Source organism: Zea mays, chromosome 5, assembly GCF_902167145.1.
Source record: "Zea mays cultivar B73 chromosome 5, Zm-B73-REFERENCE-NAM-5.0, whole genome shotgun sequence".
Classification (NCBI taxonomy): Eukaryota; Viridiplantae; Streptophyta; class Magnoliopsida; order Poales; family Poaceae; genus Zea; species Zea mays.
Window position 1 is genome coordinate 960,523 of NC_050100.1, and position 26,991 is coordinate 987,513.

Genomic DNA, 26,991 nt, shown 5'->3' on the forward strand with positions numbered 1-26,991 from the left:
GATAATTTTTCACTCATATTTTGAGAATTACGAAGGAAATTTAAGCTCGTAACAGGAGAAAGAGGAGGAGGAAAGTGGGAATAGAATAGAGGAGAGGAGAGGGAGAGGACTGGACTGGTACTCGCAGTCGCACTAGTGCTAGGCGCATCCGGCATCCCCATCCCTTGCCTCCGAATCGGATCGCCGCCCCCGCTGCCGCTGCCGCTGCCGCCGAGCGGAAGCAGCCATCACCCCAAACCCTAGCCAGCCATCCAACTATGGAGCCGCCCGCCGCCGCCGCCGCCGACTCCTCGCCCGATCCGACGCCGCAGGACCAGTTTCCTGCCCCGTCCCCTTCTCCCTCCGCCTCCCCGGCCAAGCGCTCCGCCTGGAAGCACCCCTCCCCCAACGGCCCCGCCGTCATGGATGCCAACCACTGGCCCGCGCTCTCCGACGCCGCCAAGGGCATCAAGCTCCCAGACTCCTCGTCTTCCTCGCCTGCGCCCGTCGCCGCCCCATCGGTCAGATCTCTTCTCTTCTTATTTAACTTCATTTTACTAGTACTACTATATCCGATGATATGGGTTCCGATGGTACGAGTTCCTAAGATATACTCGATTATGGATTCGATTCCATTTCCATCTCTAGGCCGTTGCCAATTCCTCCAGTTCGCAAAAGCACGGCGCCCATCACGTCCGCCACAAGTCCGCCAGGCGTGGCGGCGGCGGGGAGCACTCTCCACGAGACCATCCTGACCGGACCACAGCCACGGGTTGGGACCACGCCGGCGGCGGTGGGGGTAGGGGTGCCCAGAGGAACCATAATAACGGAGGCGGCAGGAGAGGCAACGCCGCCGCTGCCTCTGCCGCCGGACCTTCTCACCATGGTGCCGGTGGCAGCGGCGGAGGTGGAGGCTTTGGTGCCAGGCGAAGAGGGGCCTACGAGCCGCCCTTCTATCGTGGCCCTCCACCACCAGTGGGCATGGGCCACTACATGCGAGGTGCCCCACCACCACCACCTCCTCCGCCGCCCATGACCGTCGCTCCACCGTTCATGGGCCCGCCACCGCCGCCAGTCTCACCCATGCGCCCCTTCGCTGGACCAATGGTGTTCCATGGTAAGCTTATTATCTACCTCGATGCTGCTGCACCTGTAGCTCTGGTGCTCAAAATTTAGTCCGGGTTACTGCATTGGTCCCTTGTGACCCATCGATTGCTTTCTTTTATAATCTCCAGACATGTCATCTCCTGTATCCCCCATATACTTTTATGGGCCACCACCACCAGAGGCTCTTAGGGGACTGGCTATTGCGCCTCCTATGGTTGGTCCACCTGCTTATCCTTACTTCCAAGCGCAGCCTGAGCCACAGCCTGAGCCTCAGCCTGATGCTGAGCCTGACGTAGAAGAGGAACGTGTCAAGCTGCTCAAGCAGATAGAGTTCTACTTCAGGTCGCCACATTGACCTACTCGTGCTCTCTACTAAATTCTTCAATTGTTAAGACTGTTCTTTCGTTGATCATCATCTTTTTTCGATCCACAGCAAGGAGAACCTGTGCTCAGATGTTTACTTGAGGCAGCAGATGGATGATCAAGGCTGGGTTGATATATCTCTTATAGCTGGCTTCAAAAAGGTGACCATAACTACTTAACTCTTACTGCTTACTGTAATATCAAACTTTGGAGTTTCAGTTGCTGATTCATTGTTAGTACTTGTTCCACCTTTTGGCCTTCACTATCTAGTATCTACTATAGTAAAACATGTTTACATATACTCTGGCATTGTCTGATCGGGCAGTTCTAATGAGTTCCTACTTGCTACATCTCCCATATATGTGACAGTAATTCTTTAACTTTTTTTTGTGCTCCTGTTGAGAACAGTCTCCTGTTGAATGTGATGGTTTGTCACTCTAAACTGCAACTTTGTTCTTTTTTTGTAATAAGAACATGCTCACGCGCATCACATGTTGTGGACCATCGTTTTGTGTGATTCAAATAGAATGACCTTATTTATGTGTAAGCGTTAATCTGTTGGTATTAGCTTATCTAGTTCCTTATATTATTGTGGTTGGACTGCTTTATCTGAAATTTTGTTCCTACTCTACTCCAAATCTACCTTTTGCAGCACAGTATTAGTTTATTGTAGGAACCTGTTTATGCATCAATGAGCAGATTATCAGTGGAAACTGATAACTTGAAAAGAACTGCTATGGTCCATCCCATAGTATATTGGCTTGAACTCCTATGTGTCATATCCAAATCTACTTTCTGCATAACAGTAGTTATTTATAGCAGACTTGTTCATGGGAAAATACTCAGTGGAAAGTGGAAACTGATATTTTGGGTGTTGGCTTCTCTGATGTGGTCTTATCTGTGTGATCTGGATGGTTCGGACTTCACTTGAAGAGAAGTGACTGCATACAGTTCCTCAATCAGTGAGCAAGTGATCTAAAATATATCCACCCATAGACCCGAGAATCCCTCTTAAAATGCTAGATAATTCAAAACCTGATCAGAAGGCCTGTGCTGAAGTCATGTGTTGGTTTGATTAAGCAGCCCCCTTTGTTAATTCTTGTACATTTAACACTGTGTTTCTGTTATGAAGTTGTATTCCCTGAAATGTGTGTGTGTTTTAATCTTTGGGCATGAACCGTGAAGGGTCTAGTTTTGAGTCAATTCATGCAGTACTGCATTGAATTCTGTTGGGTTAATAACAAACTTCTGTGACCCTAATAATTATTGGCTTGTTAGGTTGTAGTTCCTATTGATCATTGGTTCATGGGTGTGATATTTGTTGCTCACCTTCTAAAATGATTGTGTTGATTGATATTGACCTGCTGATTACGGCGAGTGGAGATCTGCACCTGGTTCTAAAAGAATGTATCTTTCTTTTTGCTTTATTTTTGACCTTCCATGATTTTTGTGGATCATGACATTTTTGTGTAGACGTCACTTTTCTGTTTTATTTTTTATATAAGGTGGTCAATTTCTGCAGGTATTTTTTTTCTTGAATACGCAGGAGGTCTGCGTATTTTTATATTAAGAAGAAAAAAGGGGGGGAACCCCAAAACAGAAACAACAGTTTTACAAACTCACACCACCATTAACGCCTAAGACAACTCCTCTAAATGGAAGAAAGAGAGAGTTTTAGCGCCAGCCAAACGCCAGCACAATTTCTGCAGGTATAGAAGTTGCATTTACATGCGCATGATGGTTGTGCTCTCTCTCTGCGTGCGTGTGGGTGGGTGCAAGGGTGGGGGTGCATGGGTGTGCGCGTGCACTGTGAAAACTAATTTTCACATCAATTGCAATTGGTATATACAAACATGTGTTGTATTTCTCTTTCATATTTATTTAACTTATTTTTGGGTGGGATAGGGTTGTTATTCTCGGTTGGACGATCAGGAATGCTTGCAGTCTGGTATGCTATGGTGTTCGGCATATTTCTGATTGTGTGCTAAACTGCAGATTTTTTATGGCCACTCTTAACATTTTATGGTACTGGCCTAAGCACACAACTCAGCTTCAGTTAAACACTTCCCTTTGCATACATTTGCTCATTCGAGTATTGGAGTTGGAGTATAGGAATAAAAATGAAAAAGATAGTGTTCCATATTGAGATTGATGTGTATTGGCTGAAGTTAGTGTTCCATACTGATCTACTTGCGTTTTTGTATGCAATGGTCTGTATTACCTTTTCTTCGAAGAACATTTTTTTGTTGATTTAATATAACATCCATAAGAAAGTGCAGAATCATGAGTAGTTGCCAACTGATTGTGAAGTGAAAGTGCAGCAAATGATTCTGTGCAGATGATGTTGTACTTCAAATTCTGTTACACCCCGTTTGGATCTTTGGAATTTAATTCCATTCTAATAATAGTAATTTAGGCAAAGATCAATTAAGCTAATATGGTTTTATACGAAATATATTTGTATACTATTATTAGCAATATGTAGGAGATATTTATGTGCTACATTTTTGCTATAGAGGAGTGATCCGAAGAACGTCTTATAAGTTGCAAGTAGAAACTTATTTCGTTGATACATAACATCATTTCCCACACTCCACCCCATGAATTTGAGATAGACTTATATCTGAGCTTTGGAAAGTGCTGGAATGTCAAATTCCAAACCAAATAGACTACGTTATTAAGTAATTACCAATTCCTCCAAAATGAATAGATCCAAACGTCCCGTTAGTTCATTTGATGTCTATGCATACAGCAGCAAGGTCTACTTGGGTTTATAGTTGTGTAGGTAACTTAATTGGTTATAGTGAATCAGGTATTGGTCTCAAGGTGTTTTCCGTTTCTTAGAAACTGAAGTATGTAGTACGGATTTATAGTTTGATAGTGTCAGCATCAGGGGAATGCCATAAAAGGAAGGGGTGGAGCAGTGTAGAGGGGGGTGGGTATGGTAAGGCAGTCTGAAGCTATGAGGATCAGAACAAGATAGACAAAATGTGAACTAGGAACCAATTAAACTAGAACTACACTAGAACAAAAAAGAGAAGGTAGAGCTAGTTGATTATCAGCTCACTTGATATCTAAGCTTGTAACCTTCTTCACTTGATGTTTGTCTATCCATCATACACAAAGAGGACGTAGGGTATTAACTATTAAGCATCTTGCGGCGTGAACCTCCGCAAATCACTTGTGTGCTGGTAGCTAGGTAGTACCTACTACCTAGGATCAACGTGCCTCCAGCTTACACCCATCGCTCTATCCTTCAACTCTCTCGGATACCTATGGTACACTGGTGTTGTACCACGGCGACAGATAGATATCATGAGCTGAGGCCTTCTACAGTTGATGTTTAAACACAATGTGTGCAACTTAGATATTTGTTCTTTTGAATTATGAACCAGCACAGCCTATGATGTATAGAGTGTTTGCATTGCTTGATTTGGTTTTCTTGTGTGTAGAAAAGGTCAGATCTATTGTTTTAAATTAATTCATTTGACAGTCAGTGGAAGGTTCTTTGCTACTTGCATTCCTGTATTAATGTGATATCTTGGTATTACAGTGCTACCACTTATTTCTATTGATGATTTATGCGGCATAGTTGTCACAACGATGCTTAGGCATCCTGTTGGTTGTTGTATGTGGGTTCATGCTATGATCCGGCATCTTTCTGCTCTATCTTGCCTCTGGTTCTGTTCAATGTTGTGATCTACAGGCATCATCCCCATCTGGCCACTAGTGCAATCTTCTGTACAGAGCGCTGAAGGAAAGCTAGGGCGCTACTTAAAAACATGATATGTCACCTTGAGTATGTTTGAGGAATGTATTAATTATTCTGAGCATTGTTTTCTGTAGGTCCAAGGGCTAAAGAAGGACCTGCAATATATAAAAGAGACGGTGCAGTCCTCATCTATTCTGGAAATGAAGGTATATTCTGTTGTTTAGCTTTAGTCTAAGCAAAATATGGTGCCCCATTGATGCCCGCAGCGAGAGTCCACAGAGTAACTTGTCCATGCTTTACCCTCATCACTGTGTCAATGCTTTACCCTCATCACGGGAGCTGCAATTTTTTTGATGCACTGGTGTAATTGATTCCCCTTTCAAATTTGTGCCCTGCCATCCTCGTGGGTAAATTCCATACCTAGACACGTTAGGCATTTGTGTTTGATTTTTTTTTAAATGCCTGAGCCCTGAATGATTTGGGCCTATTGTGCTTATTGTATAGGCCGCGGTGTCTGTTAATGCAGGATAACAAGATCAGGAAGCATGATGACTGGGTGAAATGGGTGATCCCTCGTGAGAGCAATCCTGATGTCCCGTCAAGCTCAGCATCTGTACCAAGGCCTGATGTCAATAATCTGACGGCACATCTTGGAGGCATGGATCTGCAGGATTCTGCTAGCTCTGCTGGCGCTGTGGAGCCGAAGCATAATGATGTGGTCCAGAACGGATCGCCTTCTGGTAATGAAGAGGCTGCAGTAGCTGAGGACAGCTCTGATCAGCAGTAGTTACAACAAGGCAGTGGTTTGGATTCACACCATGACTGCAGGGGTTTTGTCGGTGCGCGAATGACAGGGCACAAGTGGTAACTTTTTTTTGGCAACTTTTGGAGGGGAGGCGAGAGGCGTATTAGACTGACAAGCGAACGTGTTTACTGGCGTTCAGGTAAGATTTTGGTTTACCTTGTTATATTCAGGGGTAGCGATGAAGATTTGGGGCAGTTGGTGGAATGGAGATGAAGCAGAATAGTGGGAAAACGAAGGTGGTGATATCTGGAGGCGCCTAGGACCGAGGACAAAGATTATGTGTGATAAGTTAGTAGCCCCCCTGTGGTTGTTTACTGGGGGGGGTTGCGTTTGCACACGGGCGCTTGGATGCTATCATGCTGTTGTTACGATGAACTAGTTGGTTTTCGTCTGCGTTAGGATGGGGGATGTTGTAGGACCTCCGATTTTTTTTATGGAGGAGCTGAACTTGGAGAGCCAGGGAGTTTTTTTTTTTTTTGGACTTGTTGTTTTGTGGCATGATGGTGTTAAATTGAAGTAAGAAGATGCTCATTCTGCTGTATGGTATTGATGTGTTGTGGGGTTGAAGGTGGGTAAAAAATGGGAGGGGGATTGCTGTATGGTCAGGTCTTGAATGGCTAGCATACTAGGTAGGAGCAGCGACCGCATTGCATTCTCTTTGTCACCTGTCCAACAAGCTTCTGTTTTGGACGGCATCCTACAATAGGGCACCAACAGCAGACTTGGTACGTAGTAGTAAAGCCAGTAACTGTTTTGTGCATCCATGTCGGTGCGTTGCCATCATAGACGTACCTTTGCCTCTGCTGTTTGTACGTCAAAGGAATCAGTCAGGGCGTTCGTTGCTTTGATTGCTGGCTGGATCGGATTATATATCGTCTCGGCAGCTAGGGCGGCCAGCACCAGCCATGACTCCTTCGCTTCTCCTCTCCCTCCTGCTGGTGGCGGCGAGGTGCTGCCATGGCTGGTCGTCGTTCCAGAAGCCGGCGGTGACTGCGGTGATCGCTTTCGGAGACTCCATTGTGGACCCGGGGAACAACAACGGGCTGCATACGGTGATCAAGGCCAACCATCCGCCCTACGGCAAGGACTTGTTCAACCACGAGGCCACCGGACGCTACTCCAACGGCCTCATTCCAACCGACCTAATTGGTACTATGTTATGTTATGTTATGTACACAGACAATATATAATTATTATGCATGGTTGCATGCATGCATGCAGCCCAGGAGTTGGGTGTGAAGCTGCTGCTTCCTGCCTACTTGGGCGTGGATCTGAGCCCGGAGGACCTGCTCACCGGCGTCAGCTTCGCGTCCGGCGCCACCGGGTTCGACCCGCTGACTCCCCTCGTAGTGAGCGTCATCTCGCTGGAGCAGCAGCTCGCCTACTTCGACGAGTACCGCGGCAAGCTGGTGGATATCGCCGGCGAGGATGAGACGGCGAGGATCATCGACGGCGCGCTGTTCGTAGTGTGCGCGGGCACCGACGACGTGGCCAACACCTACTTCACGACGCCGTTCCGCAGCGCGGAGTACGACATCCCGAGCTACGTGGAGCTGCTGGTGGGCGGCGCCGAGGAGTTCCTCCGCAACGTCAGCTCCAGGGGCGCCAGGAAGATCGGCTTCGTGGGGATGCCGCCCGTGGGGTGCGTGCCGTCGCAGCGGACGCTGGGCGGTGGCCTCGCCAGGGCGTGCGAGCCCAAGCGGAACGAGGCGGCGCAGCTGTACAACGCCAGGATCCAGGAGATGGTCGCCGACGCCGACCGAGACTTGGCGACGACCACGGTGGTGTTCCTGGACATCTACCGCGTCCTGGACGACCTGATGGAGCGCGGGGACAAGTACGGCTTCTCTGAGACCACCAGGGGATGCTGCGGCACCGGCACCATCGAGGTCACGGGACTCTGCGACTCCCGCTTCGTCTCCGTCTGCGACAACGTCTCGCAGCACGTGTTCTTCGACAGCTACCACCCCACCGAGAGAGCCTACAGGATCATCGTCAAGGACATCTTTGACAACTACGGACAAGTGCTCATCGGATGATATATATATCTACCTTGCTTGAGCGATCGAGCATGCATGTTCATCTTCTTCATCTTTATGTACGTTCGGCTAGCTGGCCCAAAGCCTCAAGGAGGCCCATTTATCTTCTTCTTACTCCTCCTCGCCCCAAGAATAATTAATTGTAAGCATGATCTGCGGAATCAGACGGGGATGGTCTGGTGGAAGTCTACATATGGGCCGCTGGCACGATACAAACCCACCAATTGATTTGGTTTGGTTTGGCCCATATGGCCACTTCCTATCCATCCATCCATCCATTCCTTCTTCTTCCTCCTCCTCCTCCTCCTTTATTCTCTCTCCAGGGAAGGCAAGCTCGGCCAGACCTCCCTCTTCAATAAGAACAAGTTGAAGAAAGATGTCCACGTACCTGGTGTCCTGCTGCCTCCGGCCACCGTCAGCGGGGGCGGAGATGCCCAAGGCGGCTTCCGCCGCCTCCTCCTCTTCATTGGCCCCGCCGCCCGACACCAAGAGAGTCGGCCGAAGGTACTGCTGTTTCTGTACGGTTCCAATTTCCGAATCTTCGCCTTCGCCATTTATTTCCATCCTTTTCTTTGTCTACTTCGATTTTTTAATATTAATAATAATAACGGCCACGTCAGCAGAGGAAGTTCTATTTCGACCTCTCCTCTATCCGCTCTCTTTCCCCTCGATCGACGCCGACGCTGCTGCCTCCCGCGGCGCAGCATAAAAATGGGGAGCGGCGGCATCCGTAACGCCAGGCCCTCCTCCTGGCTCGCCGCCGTGGCCGCCGCTGCCGCACCACCAATCGCCCACGCCGTCCTCCTCACCTCCGGCCACCTCTCCTCCCGTGCCTCCGCCAACTCCCTCCTCCGCGTCGCCCCCTGCTCCTCCGCCTGCGCGCTCATCCTCCGCCTCCTGCTGCTCCACCGCCTCCGACCCGACCACATCTCCCTCTCCTTCTCCCTGCACGCCTGCGCCCGCGTCGTCCCCACCACCAGCCGCTACCCGCTCACGGTCACGGGCCTCCTCCACTCGCTCGCCCTAAGGCTTGGCCACGCCCGCGACGTCTACGTCGCCAACGCCGCCGTATCCTCCTACTTCGCCGCCTCCGACGTCGCCTCCGCCGACCGTCTCTTCGCGGAGGTCTCCACCGACGTCGCCGACGTCGTCACCTGGACCACAATGGTCACCGGCCACGCCAGTGCCGGCGGCCTGGGCCGGGCGAGGCACTTCTTCGACGCCATGTCCGAGCGGAACGTCGTATCCTGGAACGCGATGCTGAGCGCGTACGCCCGCGCCGGGATGCTCACCGAGGCGCGGGACCTGTTCGACGCGATGCCTACCAGGAACGCCGCCACCTGGAGCTGCATGATCAGTGGCCTCGTGCTGTCGGGACGCTGCTGGGAGGCGCTGGGGCTCTTCGGTGACATGGTCCACAGCAGCGGCATCGTGCCGAACGAGCCCGCGCTGGTGAGCGTGGTCTCGGCGTGCGCCCAGATGCGGTCACTGGAACACGGCGCGTGGGTGCACGCGTACGCCGAACAGGAGCTGCAGGGGGCGATGAGTGTTGTCCTCGCCTCCGCTATCATCGACATGTACGGGAAATGTGGGGGTATCCACAGTGCCATCAGGGTGTTTGCTGCCATGCCCATGAGGAACATCTACTCCTGGAACGCGATGATCACTGGGCTCGCGATGAATGGTGGCGAACGACAGGCCCTGTCGCTCTTATGGAAGATGCAGATGGTTGGCGTTCAACCAAATGACATAACTTTCATCGGGTTGCTGAGCGCTTGCACCCACTCTGGTCTTGTGAATGAGGGCCGCCGGTTGTTTGACAGTATGATCGAGGACTTTGGGATACAGCCATTCCCACAACATTATGGTCTTATGGTTGATTTGATTGGCCGCTCTGGTCGTGTCATGGAGGCCTTGTATTTCGTCAAGAGCATGCCCGTGGAGCCACACCCTGGCTTATGGGGCGCACTAGCTAGCGCCTGCAAGATGCATGGCAAGGTCGAGCTTGGTGAGGAGGTTGCCAAGAAGCTCATTGAACTGGAGCCTCGCCATGGCAGCCGATACATCCTGCTGTCAAACTTGTATGGCTCTGTGAATAGATGGGATGACATGGCCTCTGTGCGTAAGATCCTCAAAAGGCGCAAGGTGCCCAAAGGCACTGGCAATGCAGTGGTTGGGATGACATCGGCATCCTGTATGTCGAATGGTTGAATGCACTCTCGATAGTGATATGTACAAATTTGGGACTACTTTTCATTGATAGGGGCATTAAGATTTTTGCAACGATTGGAACTGCGGCCAATGAGAATTATGAGATCGATGAAGCCTAGAGGAGAATGGGGCTGAAAAAAGAACTTCTCAAATATAAATGTTTGGTTGATATGTCATCATATGCCACCTAATTGTTTGAACAACACTCAGTAATTGCATTTACTGGGAGTGGAAGTGCAAGAAACTAGCAAGAAGTGCAGACTGATGCGTGAATACTGATCAAAGGGGGCTGGAACTCGAGAACAATGAGTGGTGTAGTATGATCAGTTCAGAGTTAGGCAATTCAGTTAGTGCAAGGATATTTCAAATTAGTTACCCGACCTCTTTTTTTTATTGCATATTGATATCTAGAATAAGATCGATCCAAATCACTTGAATGCTAATTTTGTCAAAAGTATCCTTGTGTGCTTAATTTAACCAAACTTTGCTACCTTCCGTCATTACATGTATTTATCAGAATTCGCAATTTCGTCCTATTTTGTAATATGGTGAACTGACCTGACTGTTTGCTTATTTGCTTGCTTGGTCCCCCCCCCCCCCAAAAAAAAGAGACTTTGTGCTCAGGAGCAGTGAGATTGCCACGCTCGCCGCCATCTTCCACTTCAGGTACCCTTCTCATTTTTTTTCCTTCAGTCATGTTATGACCCGTGTTGTCACTTCAACTGTTTTGTTTCTATTCTACTTCTACCTGTAGTGTGTGTATTGTGACCACTCTGCCTACCAATGCATAATAAATTACTCTGCTAATTTCGATTCCTTTCCATTGCATTCCTGAAACCCTACTCACAACACGAAGTGACAATGCGGATTCTATGATTTTGGAACTCACAAGAGTCAACGCATTGCACTAGTTCTATTATTTTGGGACTTGGCCACTGTTATATGCATCTTCACCTCGCCGTGCATCATGTCTTGCGCTTAATTGGTCCCAGTGTTATTAAAACTACGTTTAAACGATGTTTAAACTACGTTTAAACGTCAAAACTCTAATTAGAGGTTGAAATCACGTTTTAGCGTTTTGGCGTTATAAACTGTAAAACGCAGTGTTTTATGCATTTTAGACCATTAGCTATTTTTGGGCCCGGTCTATTAGTTACTTTTGGGGTTCAATCTAGCTCATGGGTGAAGTTTTGGTAAGCCACTAAACTCTCTGTTTTGGTATTTAACTTCATATTATTGTCTGAAATTATGATATATTGGTATTTTTCCTATGTTGTTTAAAACTACGTTTAAACAAAGTTTAAACGTTTAAAAGTCAAAATTTCCCCCATGAGCGTTCCAACGTTTTATCGTTTTAATAAGCTTGATTGGTCCAAGCAACACCAGTAGCTACATAGAGGAATCAGGAATGTAATGCAAATACAGTTGATGAATATCTGTTGTTTTTGCTCTCCTCTCGTCTTCTCTGACAAGTGTGTGTGTTTCCCTTTACTCTTGGCTCCAGTGGCAGCAAACCAAGCTACCTTGGCGTTCAGAAGAGTCCTCCGTCCCTTGCTCTCTGCCCTGCAACCAATAACTGTGTTTCCACATCAGAGGAAATAAGCGACTCAAATCACTATGCTCCCCCATGGTAAGCCCATTACCGCCATGAGTTCCGTTCTCTGAATATGCTGCAGCTTTACTTTAATCTCTGTTATATACTGCATGCACTAAAAGCTGGCGTAGGAAACAGGAGTATGCTACAACTCACTCCGTCTATCTGATCCCCAATCACAACAACTCGCACCTTGTTCCTGCTAGTGTAAATTGTAATGAGGAAACAACTATCATGACTTCATGAGCCCTTTGTGTTGTTTTCTCTTCCAAAAAAGGAAGAAGCAACGGCGGTGAGCGAAAATGTCGTGGAGACGAGAAAGCAGGAGCAGTGAAAACCGAGAGCAGAAAAGCTAAACCCTAACGCGGGCAACACCTTTTTATAGGTCACAGCCCCAAAAATATAAAATAAGGGAAAAGTAACATCAATCAACCGTCATTTCCACAACAGTCAGTTTTTCATGTCCCCAGAAAACACTCAACTGATGATCGAGATCAGCGTTCGGACCATCCCCTAGACTTTGGTTCCCACCTGTCAGAACCCAACATGCAGTTATGTTGTATCGCGGTTTGCGGAGTAGATTAACATTATTTTTGTCCAGGAACTACAATCCCAAGGATGGGCGGAGCGGTAAACCCATAACCAAAGAGGAGGCCATGAAAGAACTAATTGAAGTCGTAAGTAAATATGTGCATGATGGCACACATAGAAGCATTGTACCGGTGTTACCGCCTTGGAGTCATATATTTTTCTGCAGCATCATCTTGTATTTGGTTGGAACCAGGTCACGAAGACAAAGCCGGACAACTTCACTCCTCGCATAGTAGAGAAAAAAGATGATTATATCCGAGTTGAATATGAGAGTCCTATATTTGGGGTAGGCGGCGGCGGGTAGCACCTTGTTTTCCTTTTTGTGGGCGTTACTAGATGTGCGTAAATGTGGTGGCCATTTGATATCATTTGTCGATGCTGAAGTTTGTAGATGATGTGGAGTTCTGGTTCCCTCCTGGCAACAAGACCATGGTTCAGTATCGGTCGGCGTCTCGATCAGGATTTATCGATTTCAATGCCAACAAGAAGAGAGTAAAGGTATGCGTGCTTGTATCTTGGTACCGGTTTAGCTCTGTATACTAGTGGATGACACTCGTGATTGGTTTCGTGTGCGTCTTAGGAGCTGAGATTGGCTTTGGAAAAGAAGGGCTGGGCTTCAGAAAGCAACTTCTGAATTGAAGTGAGAAGGGTGGAAGAGGTGCAGGTGCATGCTACTCAGACGAGCCAGCACAACTGGGAACTGGGATTGGGTACTGCCCACGCAAAGGCAAAAAAGTCTCTTTGTGATGGTCCCTCGTTCTCATTCAGGTCAGCGATTACCTAGTTTGTGTACTAGGCAGCGTAAGCTAGCTGCTGGTGGGTGGTGGTGGCCATCATGAGGATTCAGGATGCATGATGATCTTCCATGGGTGGTGCCGGGGGCGCACTAAGGGAAAAAAAAAAGGATATTACATGGACAGCAACCACCCTGGCTAGCTAATACCAAGAAATCATTCATATACTCCTAGTCTCCTACCAAGAAAAAAGATATATTTATTATGCATCTTCTTGCCATCCGTGCATCCTACTACATGCATCGGATCTGTCCTTGCGATAATGAGATATGCATATTCGTTCGATATGATTGATAGATAGTCGACCCAGAGATGATTTAGGTCTCTCTCTCTCTCTCTCTCTCTCTCTCTCTCTCTCTCTCTCTCTCTCTCTCTCTCTCTCTCTCTCTCTCTCTCTCTCTGGCATTAGTTGGATGCATGGTTGACTTGTTTCATGCATGGATTCTATTATAGTGCACACATATATATTAATAAAAAAAGGTATCTAGATTATATAGACACACACAGGAACTGTCACTCCTGATCGAGCGAGATGTCGATGTCGTGACTGAAGACCCCCATGGATTCAGGTTCTGTTCAGATTGGATTGCTGGTGGGTGGGAGTAGTGGAGTGGAGCTGGGCATGTTGGCCATCCTCCGGTCCATACATGTGTAGTCAGAAACAAATTTGACCCTTTTTGGAGGTGCGCATGCATGTCGATGGATTGAAGACCCTGGCCGGTTGAGGTCAAATCCAAAGAAAAGATATGATGCAGGTCAGTCGCCACCTTCCATTGTTTACCACCCACCAAAATGCGTCTACTCTCACTCTCATCATTAGCTAGCTACGAAATGATCCTTCTCTCCCTCCCTCTCCGTTTCCAGGAAAAAAAAAAACCTTCTCTCTCTAGTCTCGACTCTATTAAGGTAGTTGGAAGTTGCAGCTTAGACCCATCAAAACCGTCTATTAATCGATCAAGTGCTCTCTACATGTTGATTCTTCAACAGTTCGACAAGGTAAATCACCCACATATGTTTATATTTTGAGTTGGGCCACCCACAAATCTATGATCACCACCAAATCGTCTAGTGATACCGATCACAAAGAGTAATAAGCATAAACTCTAACTTGATCTATCCAAGGCTAAATAGAACGGTGGATGCACACTTGCTTTTCTCGGTGGATTAATGATGTACTAACATGGTGATGATTAGATCTCAATCACCTAACTAGACAAAGACTCTCCCTTCCTCTCCAAATAGGTCTTTCGGGTGCACAAATGGTCAAGAGAGCTAAAATAGGTGAGTTGGAGGAGTATTTATACATCTCACAATGTACATTGCAGGCTACAAATAAAGTAAAATTGTGCACAAGTGTCACCCACCTAACAAATAGAACATATATTTTTTTTATTAAAATAAAGTGTACGCATGTACCAATGTCACCGCAGCACGAGCAACTGCCTAGTAATGGCTACCAAGTACGTTGATTTAAGATTAAAGTGGACGGTTCTGTAATGTCACCCACCTAACAAATAGAACATACATATTTTTTGTTTTATTAAAATAAAGTGTACGCATGTACCAATGTCACCGCAGCAGGGGCAACTGACTAGTAATGGCTACCAAGTACGTTGATTTAAGATTAAAGTGGACGGTTCTGTAACTTTGACGTGCACTGCATGGCAGCGGTTCTGTTACATATGCTATGTCTCTCAATCTCATTTCATATCTCTATATGTCCGATTATTTATGTGGTGTCTTGGTAGCTAGCTCGGAGCTTAATTTTAATTCGCAGCTGCGCAGTAGTATAAAATCGTTGTTGGCCCTTTGCTTTCCCTCTCCCTCGTTGTCCATGGCCCTCGAGTCATGGCTCACCAAGGTCCGCTCGGCCATGTCCTCTGCCTCTGGAGGTTCGGGGGCGCCATCGAGGCCCCGGAAGCAGAGCACCGTCGGCATCCTCGCCTTCGAGGTCGCCAGCCTCATGTCCAAGCTTCTCCAGCTGTGGCGAGCCGTGGGTGACGCTGCCGTCGCACGCCTCCGCCACGAGACCATGAACCTCCACGGCGTCCGCAAGATGGTCTCCGACGACGACGACTTCCTTGTCGGCCTCGCCCGCGCCGAGCTCGTGGACACGCTCAGGGCCGCATCCGACTCCGTGACCGCGCTCGCCGCGCGGTGCGCGGACCCCAGCCTCCGCGACTTCAGGGACGCCTTCCTGGAGCTGGCCGACACCGGCCGCGACCGGCACCGCTGGACGGCGCCCAGCTGGAAGGAGATGGACGCGAGGGCGAGCAGGATGGGGAAGCAGGTGGCCACCACCGCCGCGCTCCGGAGGGCCATGGAGGAGCTGGCCGAGGCCGAGCACGGCCTCCGGAAGCTTGTCGTCCTCCAGTGCGCCGCCAACAGCCTTTCGGCGAGCAAGATCTCGGCGGCGTCGGAGCAGCAGCAGGTGGTCTTCTCCAAGAGGCAGGAGGTGAAGCACCTGAAGCAGACGTCCCTCTGGGGCTCCACCTTCGACGCTGTCGTCGCGTCGCTGGCACGGGCGGCGTTCACCACCCTCGCGCGCATCAAGGCCGTCTTCGGCGCCGGCCGGGAGCAGCGCCACCCGCCGCTGTACCGCAGCCTGACACTCTCCTCGGCGGTGCACCCGTCAGGCGACGCGCGGTCCCCGCCGTCGCGCAAGTCCATGTCAATGGAGGAGGTGCTGCTGTTCGACGTGGACAACCAGCCGTCGTTCGCTCCGAAACGGCAGGTGCGGGGCGGCGGGTTCCTGGAGGACAGCTCGGCGGCACTGACGCCCCCGGCGGGGACGCTGGGCGCGGCGGCGCTGTCGCCGCGCTACGCCGGGCTGGTGATCTCGATCGAGCGGATGGCGCGGTCGCCGCTGCTGGTGGGCCCCGAGGAGCGGGACGAGCTGTACGGGATGCTGACGGCGAGCGTGCGCGCGCAGCTCCGGGCGCGGCTGCGCGGCGCGGTGCCCGCGGCGGACCCGGGGCTCGCAGGGCAGTGGTGCGCGGCGCTGGCTGGGATCCTGGAGTGGCTGGCGCCGATGGCGCACGCGACGGTGCGGTGGCAGGCGGAGCGCAGCCTGGAGCAGCGGGGCGGGAGCGGCAACGGCAGCGTGCTGCTGCTGCAGACACTGCAGTTCGCGGAGCGCGACAAGGTGGACGCGGCGGTGGTGGAGCTCCTGGTGGGGCTCAACTACGTGTGGCGGTTCGAGAAGGAGATGAGCTGCCGTGCTATGCTCGCCTCGCCCGCCCGCCCGCCCGTCCGATGACGATGCATCCATGGATTATGGATGGTGGTGGTGATACGAATGATGCAAGCACATCTGCATCTGCATCTGTTTGTTGCTCATTCTGGATGGATCTGTTGATGACGAATAAATAATAAGCTAAGGCAGGTACACATGGTTAGTTGACTCAATCATCATCTCAACGATTCCATCATCACATGGCGGCAGAGCAGACTGTTGTTATACACTATAAATAAATATCAAACACCAGTGGCAGCGTCGATCAAAATACAGGTTAAAATACTTCAGCGACAGTAAGGGAGGGGGCCATGGCTTTGGCTCCTCTCATGCTCCTCTTTTCTATTGGAATGGAACAATCTGTACCTTAGCTGGATGATAACTAGCTACTCAAACACAAATATTCCAGCATTTCAAGGATTCTAAGAACTAGTTCAAGTCTTTCAAAGACCTGAGATGTAACACTCACAATCTGTCTAAAGTGTCACCTGCCTGCCACTTTGCTCATAACAAATAATGGAAAGAAAAAAAACTCAAACTGCGGGCATAAGAAAGCCCCCAGAAATTGCATTAATAACTTCTCATGCTGGTCGAGAAAAACTCCAAGCCCCTGTCCCACTCATACACACGGGTACCATAACCATGATCAGGGACGGACCTTAGACCAATACTTTTAGCATGCAACAAACAAGAGGATTTATTAACTCCAGCCTGAAAACTCACTCTCACAGAGAATCAAACTCAGGACACGAGGAGGGCTACTCAAGCTATCTAATCAACTCAGCTAGAAGCCCTTTCGCCACTTTGCTGATAATTTATTTAGCGTAATGAACACATTGCAAGTCAGCCAATAGGCGCTTCTAAATATTTAGAACAAACAATCATGGATTAGGAAATGAGACTCCTAGTGCATCAATTGAAAAGACTAATCATGAAAGACAAACTCAATGTCCACACAGGTTTAGAGGCACCATTCCTTACAAAATAACACCCTAGCAGATAGGAACACTACAAACCTTCATGTGAGTTTGACCATTTCATTTGTCTCCCTGCACTGGGCACGCGTGGGGGGATATTGGTGGCTTGGAAGGGGGGCACTTGTAAGGTTCTTCAGACCAGAGTAGACTCTTTTTCAGTATATGTTCAAGTTGATCATATTTCTGGTACTCCTTGGTGGTTTACTGGGGTGTATGGCCCTCAACCAGATGATCAGAAGTTGCAGTTCTTAAATGAGTTGCGCACAATTCGCTCGGCATGTTTTGGACCTTGGATTATTGGTGGGGACTTTAATCTTATATATCGAGCCGAAGACAAGAACAATAGTAACCTTGATAGGGCTGTGATGGGTAGATTCCGTCGTATTCTTAATGAGTTAAATCTGTCGGAACTGCCATTGATGGGGCGCAAATTTACTTGGTCCAATGAACGAGCAAGTCCCACGCTTGTTCGTTTAGACTGAGTCTTTCACACTTCAGGCTGGGGGGATTATTTCTCGGACTGTGTTTTGCAAAGTTCAGCAACATTCATTTCAGACCACTGTCCTCTTCTGTTGGGGCTGCATGAGTATTCCCAGGGCAGGAGACGGTTTCACTTTGAAAGCTATTGGCCAAAATTGGAAGGTTTTATGGAGAAGGTAGAAGAATCTTGGGTACAGCCAGTGGGTTCCTTTTGTCCACTGCAACATTTTGCAGTGAAGTTAAAAAGTCTTTCGAAACACTTGCAGTCCTGGAGTCAGCGGAGTGTTGGCAATGTTAAGAATCAGCTCTTAGCAGCTAAGGAAATCATGCACCAGCTAGAAATTGCAGGGGATTCTAGGGCTCTGTTGCCTCTGGAGGAGTGGCTTCGGCGACGGCTAAAGCTCCACTCTTTAGCTTTATCCTCCATGGAGCGCACTATGGCCAGAACAAGAGGTGGCCTTCGCTGGTTGAAAGAAGGCGAAGCTAATACATCTTTTTTTCACCAACAGGCACGATATAGGAAGAAGAAAAATTTCATTGCCACACTGAAAGTAGCAGACAGAATCTTGGTAGAGCAGGAGGAAAAACAAGAAGTTGTGTGGGATTTTTATAATAATCTCTTGGGGACTGCTGTGCAAAGGAACTGCTCTCTCAACCTGGCTGCTTTTCATATTCCAACCCGAAACCTTGAGCAGTTGGAAAGGGATGTCACTGAGGCAGAGGTATGGGCCACTATTAATTCTATCCCTTCAGACAAGGCTCCAGGGCCTGATGGATACACTGGGCGCTTCTATAAGCATGCATGGCCAATTATTAAAGGGGATTTCATGGCAGCTATGGGGAGGATTCTGTTGGGTGATGTTTCAAATTTGCACCTTCTTAACTCAGCTTTGGTGACTTTACTTCCTAAGAAATCTGATGCTGCAGAGATAAAAGATTTTAGGCCTATCAGCCTTATTCATAGTTTTGCTAAAATTGTTACCAAGTTAATGGCAAACCGGCTTGCTCCCACGCTTCCTGAGCTGATATCCCCTAACCAGAGTGCTTTTGTAAAAGGGAGAAGCATACAAGACAACTTTATTATGGTGCAACAAACAGCCAGAGCAATCCACAAACAAAAAATTCCCAAAGTGCTTCTCAAACTGGATATTGGCAAGGCATTTGATTCTGTTTCTTGGCCATTTCTGCTGGAAGTTCTTGGGCATCTTGGTTTCGGTCCAGTATGGTGCAATCTTATCTCCAAGTTATTGTGCTCATCCTCGACTAGGGTGATGGTGAATGGAGAACCTGGAAAGCTCATTTGCCACCAAAGAGGATTAAGGCAAGGGGATCCTTTATCTCCTATGATGTTCATCTTAGTTATGGATGTTTTGAATTCACTTTTCTCGCGGGCTAGCGATATGGGCCTGCTGCAGCCTCTCTTGAGAAACAGAAATGGGCAAAGAGTCTCCCTGTATGCAGATGATGTAGTGATGTTCATGCAGCCAAGAGAGGAGGAAGTGCTTATGGTGAAAGAAATCCTTAGAATTTTTGGAGAAGCTTCGGGATTGGTCACGAACTTGAGCAAGTGCAGTATGACTCCTATTCAGTGTGACGATCCAGAGCTTGTGGAGATTAGGAGCATTTTTCCTTGCAAGGTTTTGCCTTTTCCCTGTAAGTATTTGGGCTTGCCTATGTCAATTAGGAAACTCCCGAGATCCTCCTTCAATGAGCTCATTGATAAAATTGCTGACAAGCTTCCGGGATGGAAGGCTGCTATTATTAGCCCGGCTGGGAGAGCTACTTTGATTAAGTCGGTTCTCACTGCAATCCCTATTTATCATTTGATTGCCCTTAACTGCCCCAAATGGGTAATTAGAGCTATTGACAAGATTCGCAGGGGGTTTTTATGGAAAGGAAGGACAGATGTTAGAGGAGGCCATTGTGTTGTTGGTTGGTCCAAGGTTTGCAGGCCTATCAGTAGGGGGGGCCTCGGAATCCACAATTTGGAGGTGCTAGGCTGGTCTCTGAATATGCGTTGGATGTGGCTTAAAAAGACCTAGCCTGAACGGCCATGGTCAGATTTTGACGTTCAGGTGCATCCAAATGCAGCAGCATTTTTCTCAGTCTCTGTTTGCTCTATTGTGGGTGATGGCCTGAATACGTTGTTTTGGACTGATAAATGGTTACATGGGAAATCTGTGGGTGAGCTTGCTCCAGCTCTCCTGAGTCGCATCCCCATGAAAATTCAGAAGAGCAAAACGGTGTACGAGGCTTTGCTGAATAATAGATGGGTGTCAGACCTTACTGGCAGTTTGCCGGCTGATGTGCTTATGGGTTTCTTTTGTATATGGGACGTCACTCGGGGTATTCATTTGCAACCTGGAATTTCAGATCAGCATAGATGGCTGTCAACGGCCAATGGGCAGTATTCATCTAAGTCAGCTTATGATCATTTCTTCGCTGGTTCCGTTTATTTTGAACCGTCCGAGCGAATTTGGAGGACATGGGCACCTCAGAAATGCAAATTCTTTATTTGGCTAGCATCCCTTAACAAATGTTGGACCGCAGATAGGCTGGCTCGTAGGGGATTGGACCATCCTGACAAATGTCTTCTTTGTGATCAGCAAGAGGAAACAGCACAACACATTCTGGTGGCTTGCGTTTTTGCTAGAGACATTTGGGCCCAGATTTTGAACAAGGTGGGACTGCTGCCTTTGGCTCCAGAAATAACAGATGTGGTTTTCCAAGATTGGTGGAGGAAGGCTGAGCAGAAAGTGCCAAACAGTAAAAGAAAGGGGTTTAATTCCCTAGTTATATTGGTGTCTTGGCGGTTGTGGAAACAAAGGAATGCTTGCGTGTTTGATGGGGTATCCCCGAGTATCCGCAGCATGTTGCAAGAGATTCATGAGGATGTTAAGCTTTGGGGAATGGCAGGAGCAAAAGATATTAGGCAATTGTGGCCTTAATTTAGATGGGGTGGTGGGGGTTGCCCCCCCCCTTGTTTCTTGTTTCTTTTATTTTGGTTCTTTCTTTTTTCTTTTTGTCCCCCTTTTCTCGTTTGCTGCCTTCTCGGGCACTTTGTTTTCCTAGTCCACTTGGGACCTTTTTTTCCTCTTAATATAATAACGTGCAGTTCTCCTGCGTGTTCGAGAAAAGCTGTATCCAAAACTGCGCCAGTTTCCACACACAACCATTGCAATGTTGATCTGCTTGTTACAGCCAGAATTTTACCATCAGGAGAGACGTTCATGTGGTCATATTGGCAAACAGAACCTTTTGAGTCATGAAATGGAATTGGCATAACTCTCAAGGTCTTTGGATCCTCATCAAGGTGGTACCTTACTGGAAACAGTAAGAAGGAAAAAAAGGCAGCAAAGCACTATGTTTGAAAGGACTAAAAGATGGGCGTATTACTACAACGGCAACATCAACAGAATATGTGTTATTGTCATGGACAACTATATACTACAAATTTGCATCTGAAGCGTCAACTAATGCAGCTAACATGGAACCAAAAGAAAAGTTGAAAAGGAGACTAAATTTACAGAAAGCTAATAAAACCAGGGAAATGACAACTCTGGCCACTAGTATAATCCTCAAACACACTGGATGTTTCTATTGGGAGATTTGACTAACAGATAAGTCAATCAATGAAGGCTTGAATTGAAAGAAAGGAAAAATCTTCCATAGTGTCAACTTTGTGAAGAAAAGCACAATAGAAATCATGTGTTTATGATCGTTTCATGCTAAAGGAAGCGGCAAAAGACTTGCCTCTTCAATGTATTAGAAGAGAAAAAAAGAGAATCCACAAGACCGAAAACACACCGGAAAAACAAAAAAATGAGAAAAAAACGAAACAGAGAAACTAAAGTACAAAACCACCACCCACTGATCTATTTAAGATACACTAAAAGCTCCCAACTTGATCTTTCACCAATTGTGCAACTTAGACCGTAGATCTTTGATATCCCTGGAAATTCTGTTGTTTCTTTCCAACCATATATTCCACCAGAAGCAGATGAGAAGCCCATCGAAAATCTTTGACTCCTTGCAGCAACGACTCCTTAATCTCTTCCATCAATCGTACAGCGATCTGAGGCTAGAAATGCCACTTAGGAAGGACAGATTGGCCCAAGAAAGGATCCTGCCCCAAACCTTTGCAGAAAACGAGCAGTCTTTACATAAATGGGTCATAGTTTCCTGTTATAAGTTGCAAAGGCAGCAAATTGGATTGCAATGCCATCCCCGCTTTTGGAGGTTGTCCGCAGTCAGAACTCTGTTATGCAACATGGTCCATGCGAAGAAGCGACATTTGGGCTCAGTTCTCGCCTTCCAGATAGGACAAATTTTGATTTTACAAAAAATCATGGTGAACTGAATTTTGTATGCAAATATTGAAATATTGAAATATAGTTTCATGCAAATATTGAAATATAGAATTCAGCGCATTGAAGAGATGATATAAGATGTACATATATTAGAAAAACTATAGAATGGTGACTTCGGGTGAACATGCCAAGTTTAACTTGCTAGATACTATGAACTCAAGAACCAACAAATTAATGTTCCATACTCGAATGGAACCATCTTTGGATGCAGTAATAACTTGCTCGGAATTTGGAGCAAAGCACAGGAATGCTCACAAAAATATGCGACACGAGATCGAGTGGTTACCCCCTTATGAATATCGCCGAGGATGGAGTTCACGGGGTGATCTCGTTGTATCGCTTGGTGGACTCTTGGGTGTGGCGGTCTTGGACCCTCATCATCTTCCTTGTCTTGATTATTGGCATCTCCCCCTTGATCATTGTCCTCCTGTTCAGGTGGCTCTTCTTGATCTTCATTTTCATCATCTTAAGCTTGATCCTCATCTTGGGTTGGTGGAGATGCTTGATTTGAAGATGATGGTTGATCTTCTGCTTCTGGAGGCTCTTCTGATTCCTTAGGACACACATCCCCAATGGACATGTTCCTTAGCGCGATGCATGGAGCATCTTCATCATCTAGCTCATCAAGATCAACTTGCTCTACTTGAGAGCCATTAGTCTCATCAAACACAATGTCACAAGAAACTTCAACTAGTCTAGTGGACTTGTTAAAGACTCTATATGCCCTTGTGTTTGAATCATAACCAAGTAAAAAGCCTTCTACAGCCTTAGGAGCATATTTTGATTTTCTACCTCTTTTAACAAGAATAAAGCATTTTCTACCAAAGACTCTAAAATATGAAACATTGGGCTTTTTACCAGTTAGGAGTTCATATGATGTCTTCTTGAGGATTCGGTGAAGGTAGAGACGGTTGATGGCGTAGCAAGCGGTGTTGACTGCTTCCGCCCAAAACCGGTCTGAAGTCTTGTATTCATCAAGCATGGTCCTCGCCATGTCAAGTAGAGTTATATTCTTCCTCTCCACTACACCATTTTGTTGTGGTGTGTAGGGAGAAGAGAACTCATGCTTGATGCCCTCATCCTCAAGAAAGCCTTCTATTTGTGAGTTCTTGAACTCCGTCCCGTTGTCGCTTCTTATTTTCTTGATCTTTAAACCGAACTCGTTTTGAGATTGTCTTAAGAATCCCTTTAAGGTCTCTTGGGTTTGGGATTTTTCCTGCAAAAAGAACACCCAAGTGAAGCGAGAATAATCATCCACAATTACAAGACAATACTTACTCCTGTCGATGCTTTTGTAAGTGATCGGGCCGAATAGATCCATGTGGAGTAGCTCAAGCGGCCTGTCAGTCGTCATGATGTTCTTGTGTGGATGATGAACACCAACTTGCTTCCCTGCTTGACATGCACTACAAATCCTGTCTTTCTCAAAATGAACATTTGTTAGTCCCAAAATGTGCTCTCCCTTTATATGCTTATGAAGATTCTTCATCCCAACGTGGGCTAGTCGGCGATGCCAGAGCCAACCCATGTTAGTCTTAGCAATTAAGTAAGTGTCGAGTTCAGCTCTATTAAAATCAACTAAGTATAGCTGACCCTCTAACACTCCCTTAAATGCTACTGAATCATCACTTCTTCTAAAGACAGTAACACCTATATCCGTAAAAAGAAAATTGTAGCCCATTTTGCATAATTGAGAAACTGAAAGTAAGTTGTAATCTAAAGAATCTACAAGAAAAACATTGGAAATAGAATGGTCAGGTGATATAGCAATTTTACCAAGTCCTTTGATCAAACCTTGATTTCCATCCCCGAATGTGATAGCTCTTTGGGGATCATGGTTTTTCTCATAGGAGGAGAACATCCTTTTCTCCACAGTCATGTGGTTTGTGCACCTGCTATCAATTATCCAACTTGAGCCCCCGGATGCATAAACCTACAAAACAATTTTAGGCCTTGTTCTTAGGTACCCAAATGGTCTTGGGTCCTTTCACATTAGAAACAAGCACCTTGGGTACCCAAACACAAGTCTTTGAGCCCTTGTGTTTGGCCCCAACATATTTGGCAACTAATTTGCCTGATTTGTTAGTTAAAATATATGAAGCATCAAGAGTTTTAAATGAAATAGTAGGCTCATTTGATGCAATAGGAGTTTTCTTTTTAGGCAATTTATCATGAGTGGATTGCCTAGAACTAGATGTCTCACTCTTATACATAAAAGCATGATGAGAGCCAGAGTGAGACTTCCTAGAACGAATCCTTATAATTTTGTGTTCGGGATAACCGACAGGATATAAAATATAACCCTCGTTATCCTGAACCATGGGAGCTTTGCCCTTAACAAAGTTAGACAATTTCTTAGGGGCACTAAGCTTGACATTGTCTCCCTGTTGGAAGCCAATGCCATCCTTAATGCAAAGACGTCTCCCATTATAAAGTATGCTTATAGAAAATTTAAATTTTTCATTTTCTAAGTCATGCTCATTAATTTTAGCACTAAGTTGAGCTATGTGATCATTTTGTTGTTTAATTAAGGCTAGGTGATCATGAATAGCATCAACATTAATGTATCTACATCTAGTATAAATAGTAACATGCTCAATGGTAGATGTAGAGGGTTTGCAAACTTTTAATTCATCAATCTTAGCATGTAACATGACATTTTCATTTCTAAGATTGGAAACAATATCATTGCAAACATTTAAGTTTTTAGCCTTAGTAATCAATTTATCATTTTCTATCTTAAGGCTAGCAATTGATTCATTCAACTTGTCAATCTTAGCAATCAAATTAGCATTATCGTTTTTAAGTTTGACAAGAGAATCATCACAAACATTTGAATTCTCAACCTTAGCAATTAATTTAGCATTCTCATTTCTAAGGTTGGAAATAGTATCATGGCAAGTGCTTAGCTCACTAGTTAATTTTTCACATTTTTCTACTTCCTGAGCATAAGCATTTTTAACCTTGACATGCTTCTTATTTTCCTTAATAAGGAAGTCCTCTTGGATATCCAAGAGTTCATCCTTCTCATGAATAGCACCTATCAATTCATTTAATTTTTTTTCTTTTGTTGCATGTTTAGGTTGGCAAAAAGGGCAAGCAAATTATCTTCATCATCACTAGAGTTTTCCTCATCACTAGATGTTGCATATTTAGTGGAGGCTCTAGATTTTACCTTCTTTTTGCCGTCCTTTGCCATGAGGCACTTGTGGCCGACGTTGGGGAAGAGAAGACCCTTGTTGACGGCGATGTTAGCGGCGTCCTCGTCGGAGGAGGAGTCGGTGGAGCTCTCGTCGGAGTCCTACTCCCGACAAACATCGGCATCGCCGCCCTTCTTCTTGTAGTATCTCTTTTTCTCCTTCTTCTTCCCTCTCTTGTCGTCGCCCCTGTCACTGTCACTAGAAATAGGACATTTTGCTATAAAGTGACCGGGCATACCACACTTGTAGCAAACCTTCTTGGAACGGGGTTTGTAGTCTCTCCCCTTCCTTTGCTTGAGGATTTGGCGAAAGCTCTTGATGATGAGCGCCATGTCCTCGTTGTCGAGCTTGGAGGCGTCGATGGGGAGCCTGCTTGATGTAGACCCTTCTTTCTTCTCCTCCATCGCTTTGAAGGCGACGGGTTGCACCTCGGGTGTGGAGGTAGCGCCTCGCTCGATGATTTGTTTTGAGCCTTTGATCATCAATTCAAAGCTTACAAATTTTCCTATAACTTCTTCGGGAGACATTAGCTTATATCTAGGATCACCACGAATTAATTGAACTTGAGTAGGGTTAAGAAAAACGAGTGATCTAAGAATAACCTTGACCATCTCATGGTCATCCCATTTTGTGCTCCCGATGTTGCGCACTTGGTTTACCAAGGTCTTGAGCCGGTTGTACATGGCTTGTGGTTCCTCTTCCTTGGTTGAGCATAAATCGACCGAGCTCCCCCTCGATCGTTTCCCGCTTGGTGATCTTGGTCACCTCATCTCCTTCGTGTGTGGTCTTGAGCACGTCCCAAATCTCTTTGGCACTCTTCAACCCTTGCACCTTATTATACTCCTCTCGACTTAGAGAGGTGAGGAGTATAGTAGTGGCTTGGGAGTTGAAGTGCCGGATTTGGGCTACCTCGTCCGAATCATAGCCTTCGTCCCCCATGGATGGTTGGTGCGCTCCAAACTCAATAATGTCCCAAATGCTAGAGTGGAGTGAGGTTAGATGGTGCCTCATTTTATCACTCCACATACAATAATCTTCACCGTTAAAAACCGGTGGTTTGCCTAGTGGGACGGAAAGTAAAGGAGTGTGTTTGGAAATGCGAGGATAGCGTAAGGGGATCTTACTAAACTTCTTGCGCTCATGGCGCTTAGAAGTGACGGACGGTGTGTCGGAGCCGGAGGTGGAAGGCGATGAAGAATCGGTCTCGTAGTAGACCATTTTCTTCAATTTCTTCTTCTTGTCACCACTCCGGTGCGACTTAACGCGGGGAGGTGATTCCTCCCTTTTGTTGCCAGACTCCCCCGATGGAGCTTTCCCGTGGCTTGTGGCGGGCTTCTCGTCGGTCACCATCTCCTTCTTGGCGTGAGCTCCCGACATCACTTCGAGCGGTTAGGCTCCAATGAAGTACCGAGCTCTGATACCAATTGAAAGTAGCCTAGAGGGGGGTGAGTAGGCAAATCTGAAATTTATAAACTTTAAGCACCACTACAAGTCGGGGTTAGCGTTAGAAATATAATCGAGTCTAAAAGAGAGG

At 46.8% G+C, this 26,991-nt stretch overlaps 5 protein-coding genes across 5 annotated transcripts; all 5 read left to right on the plus strand.

The window, feature by feature from the left end:
- The first annotated feature begins 161 nt into the window (after positions 1 to 161).
- Positions 162 to 6,506, plus strand: LOC100279569 (uncharacterized). Its single transcript, NM_001152566.1, has 6 exons — positions 162 to 500; positions 628 to 1,096; positions 1,215 to 1,428; positions 1,520 to 1,610; positions 5,296 to 5,367; positions 5,688 to 6,506. Exons 1-6 carry the CDS (start codon positions 258 to 260, stop codon positions 5,946 to 5,948), a joined length of 1,350 nt encoding a protein of 449 aa, NP_001146038.1. The 5' UTR covers positions 162 to 257; the 3' UTR covers positions 5,949 to 6,506.
- A 358-nt stretch (positions 6,507 to 6,864) lies between these two features.
- On the plus strand, positions 6,865 to 8,186 carry LOC100284427 (uncharacterized). Its single transcript, NM_001371992.1, has 2 exons — positions 6,865 to 7,115; positions 7,188 to 8,186. Exons 1-2 carry the CDS (start codon positions 6,872 to 6,874, stop codon positions 8,003 to 8,005), a joined length of 1,062 nt encoding a protein of 353 aa, NP_001358921.1. The 5' UTR covers positions 6,865 to 6,871; the 3' UTR covers positions 8,006 to 8,186.
- Positions 8,187 to 8,278: 92 nt separating this feature from the next.
- On the plus strand, positions 8,279 to 13,397 carry LOC100277870 (uncharacterized). Its single transcript, NM_001151325.2, is given in 7 exon segments — positions 8,279 to 8,509; positions 10,826 to 10,882; positions 11,721 to 11,846; positions 12,412 to 12,487; positions 12,595 to 12,687; positions 12,786 to 12,899; positions 12,982 to 13,397. Coding segments are annotated over 7 exon segments (648 nt in total). The 5' UTR covers positions 8,279 to 8,381; the 3' UTR covers positions 13,036 to 13,397.
- On the plus strand, positions 8,681 to 10,666 carry LOC100382009 (uncharacterized). The gene has a single exon (NM_001174775.1). The coding sequence runs from the start codon at positions 8,717 to 8,719 to the stop codon at positions 10,214 to 10,216; it is 1,500 nt and encodes a 499-aa protein (NP_001168246.1). The 5' UTR covers positions 8,681 to 8,716; the 3' UTR covers positions 10,217 to 10,666.
- Positions 13,398 to 14,886: 1,489 nt separating the features above from the next.
- On the plus strand, positions 14,887 to 16,584 carry LOC100277681 (DUF3475 domain protein). Its single transcript, NM_001151184.2, has one exon. The coding sequence runs from the start codon at positions 15,030 to 15,032 to the stop codon at positions 16,452 to 16,454; it is 1,425 nt and encodes a 474-aa protein (NP_001144656.2). The 5' UTR covers positions 14,887 to 15,029; the 3' UTR covers positions 16,455 to 16,584.
- Positions 16,585 to 26,991: the final 10,407 nt, after the last annotated feature.

Excerpts from the sequence above, each read along its gene's own strand:
- LOC100279569 (NM_001152566.1), top strand. The coding sequence starts at position 258 with ATGGAGCCGCCCGCCGCCGCCGCCGCCGACTCCTCGCCCGATCCGACG. Across the intron at positions 501-627 it reads CGCCCGTCGCCGCCCCATCG|GCCGTTGCCAATTCCTCCAG; the intron begins GTCAGATCTCTT and ends TTCCATCTCTAG. Across the intron at positions 1,429-1,519 it reads CAGATAGAGTTCTACTTCAG|CAAGGAGAACCTGTGCTCAG; the intron begins GTCGCCACATTG and ends TTCGATCCACAG.
- LOC100284427 (NM_001371992.1), top strand. The coding sequence starts at position 6,872 with ATGACTCCTTCGCTTCTCCTCTCCCTCCTGCTGGTGGCGGCGAGGTGC. Across the intron at positions 7,116-7,187 it reads CATTCCAACCGACCTAATTG|CCCAGGAGTTGGGTGTGAAG; the intron begins GTACTATGTTAT and ends GCATGCATGCAG.
- LOC100382009 (NM_001174775.1), top strand. The coding sequence starts at position 8,717 with ATGGGGAGCGGCGGCATCCGTAACGCCAGGCCCTCCTCCTGGCTCGCC.
- LOC100277681 (NM_001151184.2), top strand. The coding sequence starts at position 15,030 with ATGGCCCTCGAGTCATGGCTCACCAAGGTCCGCTCGGCCATGTCCTCT.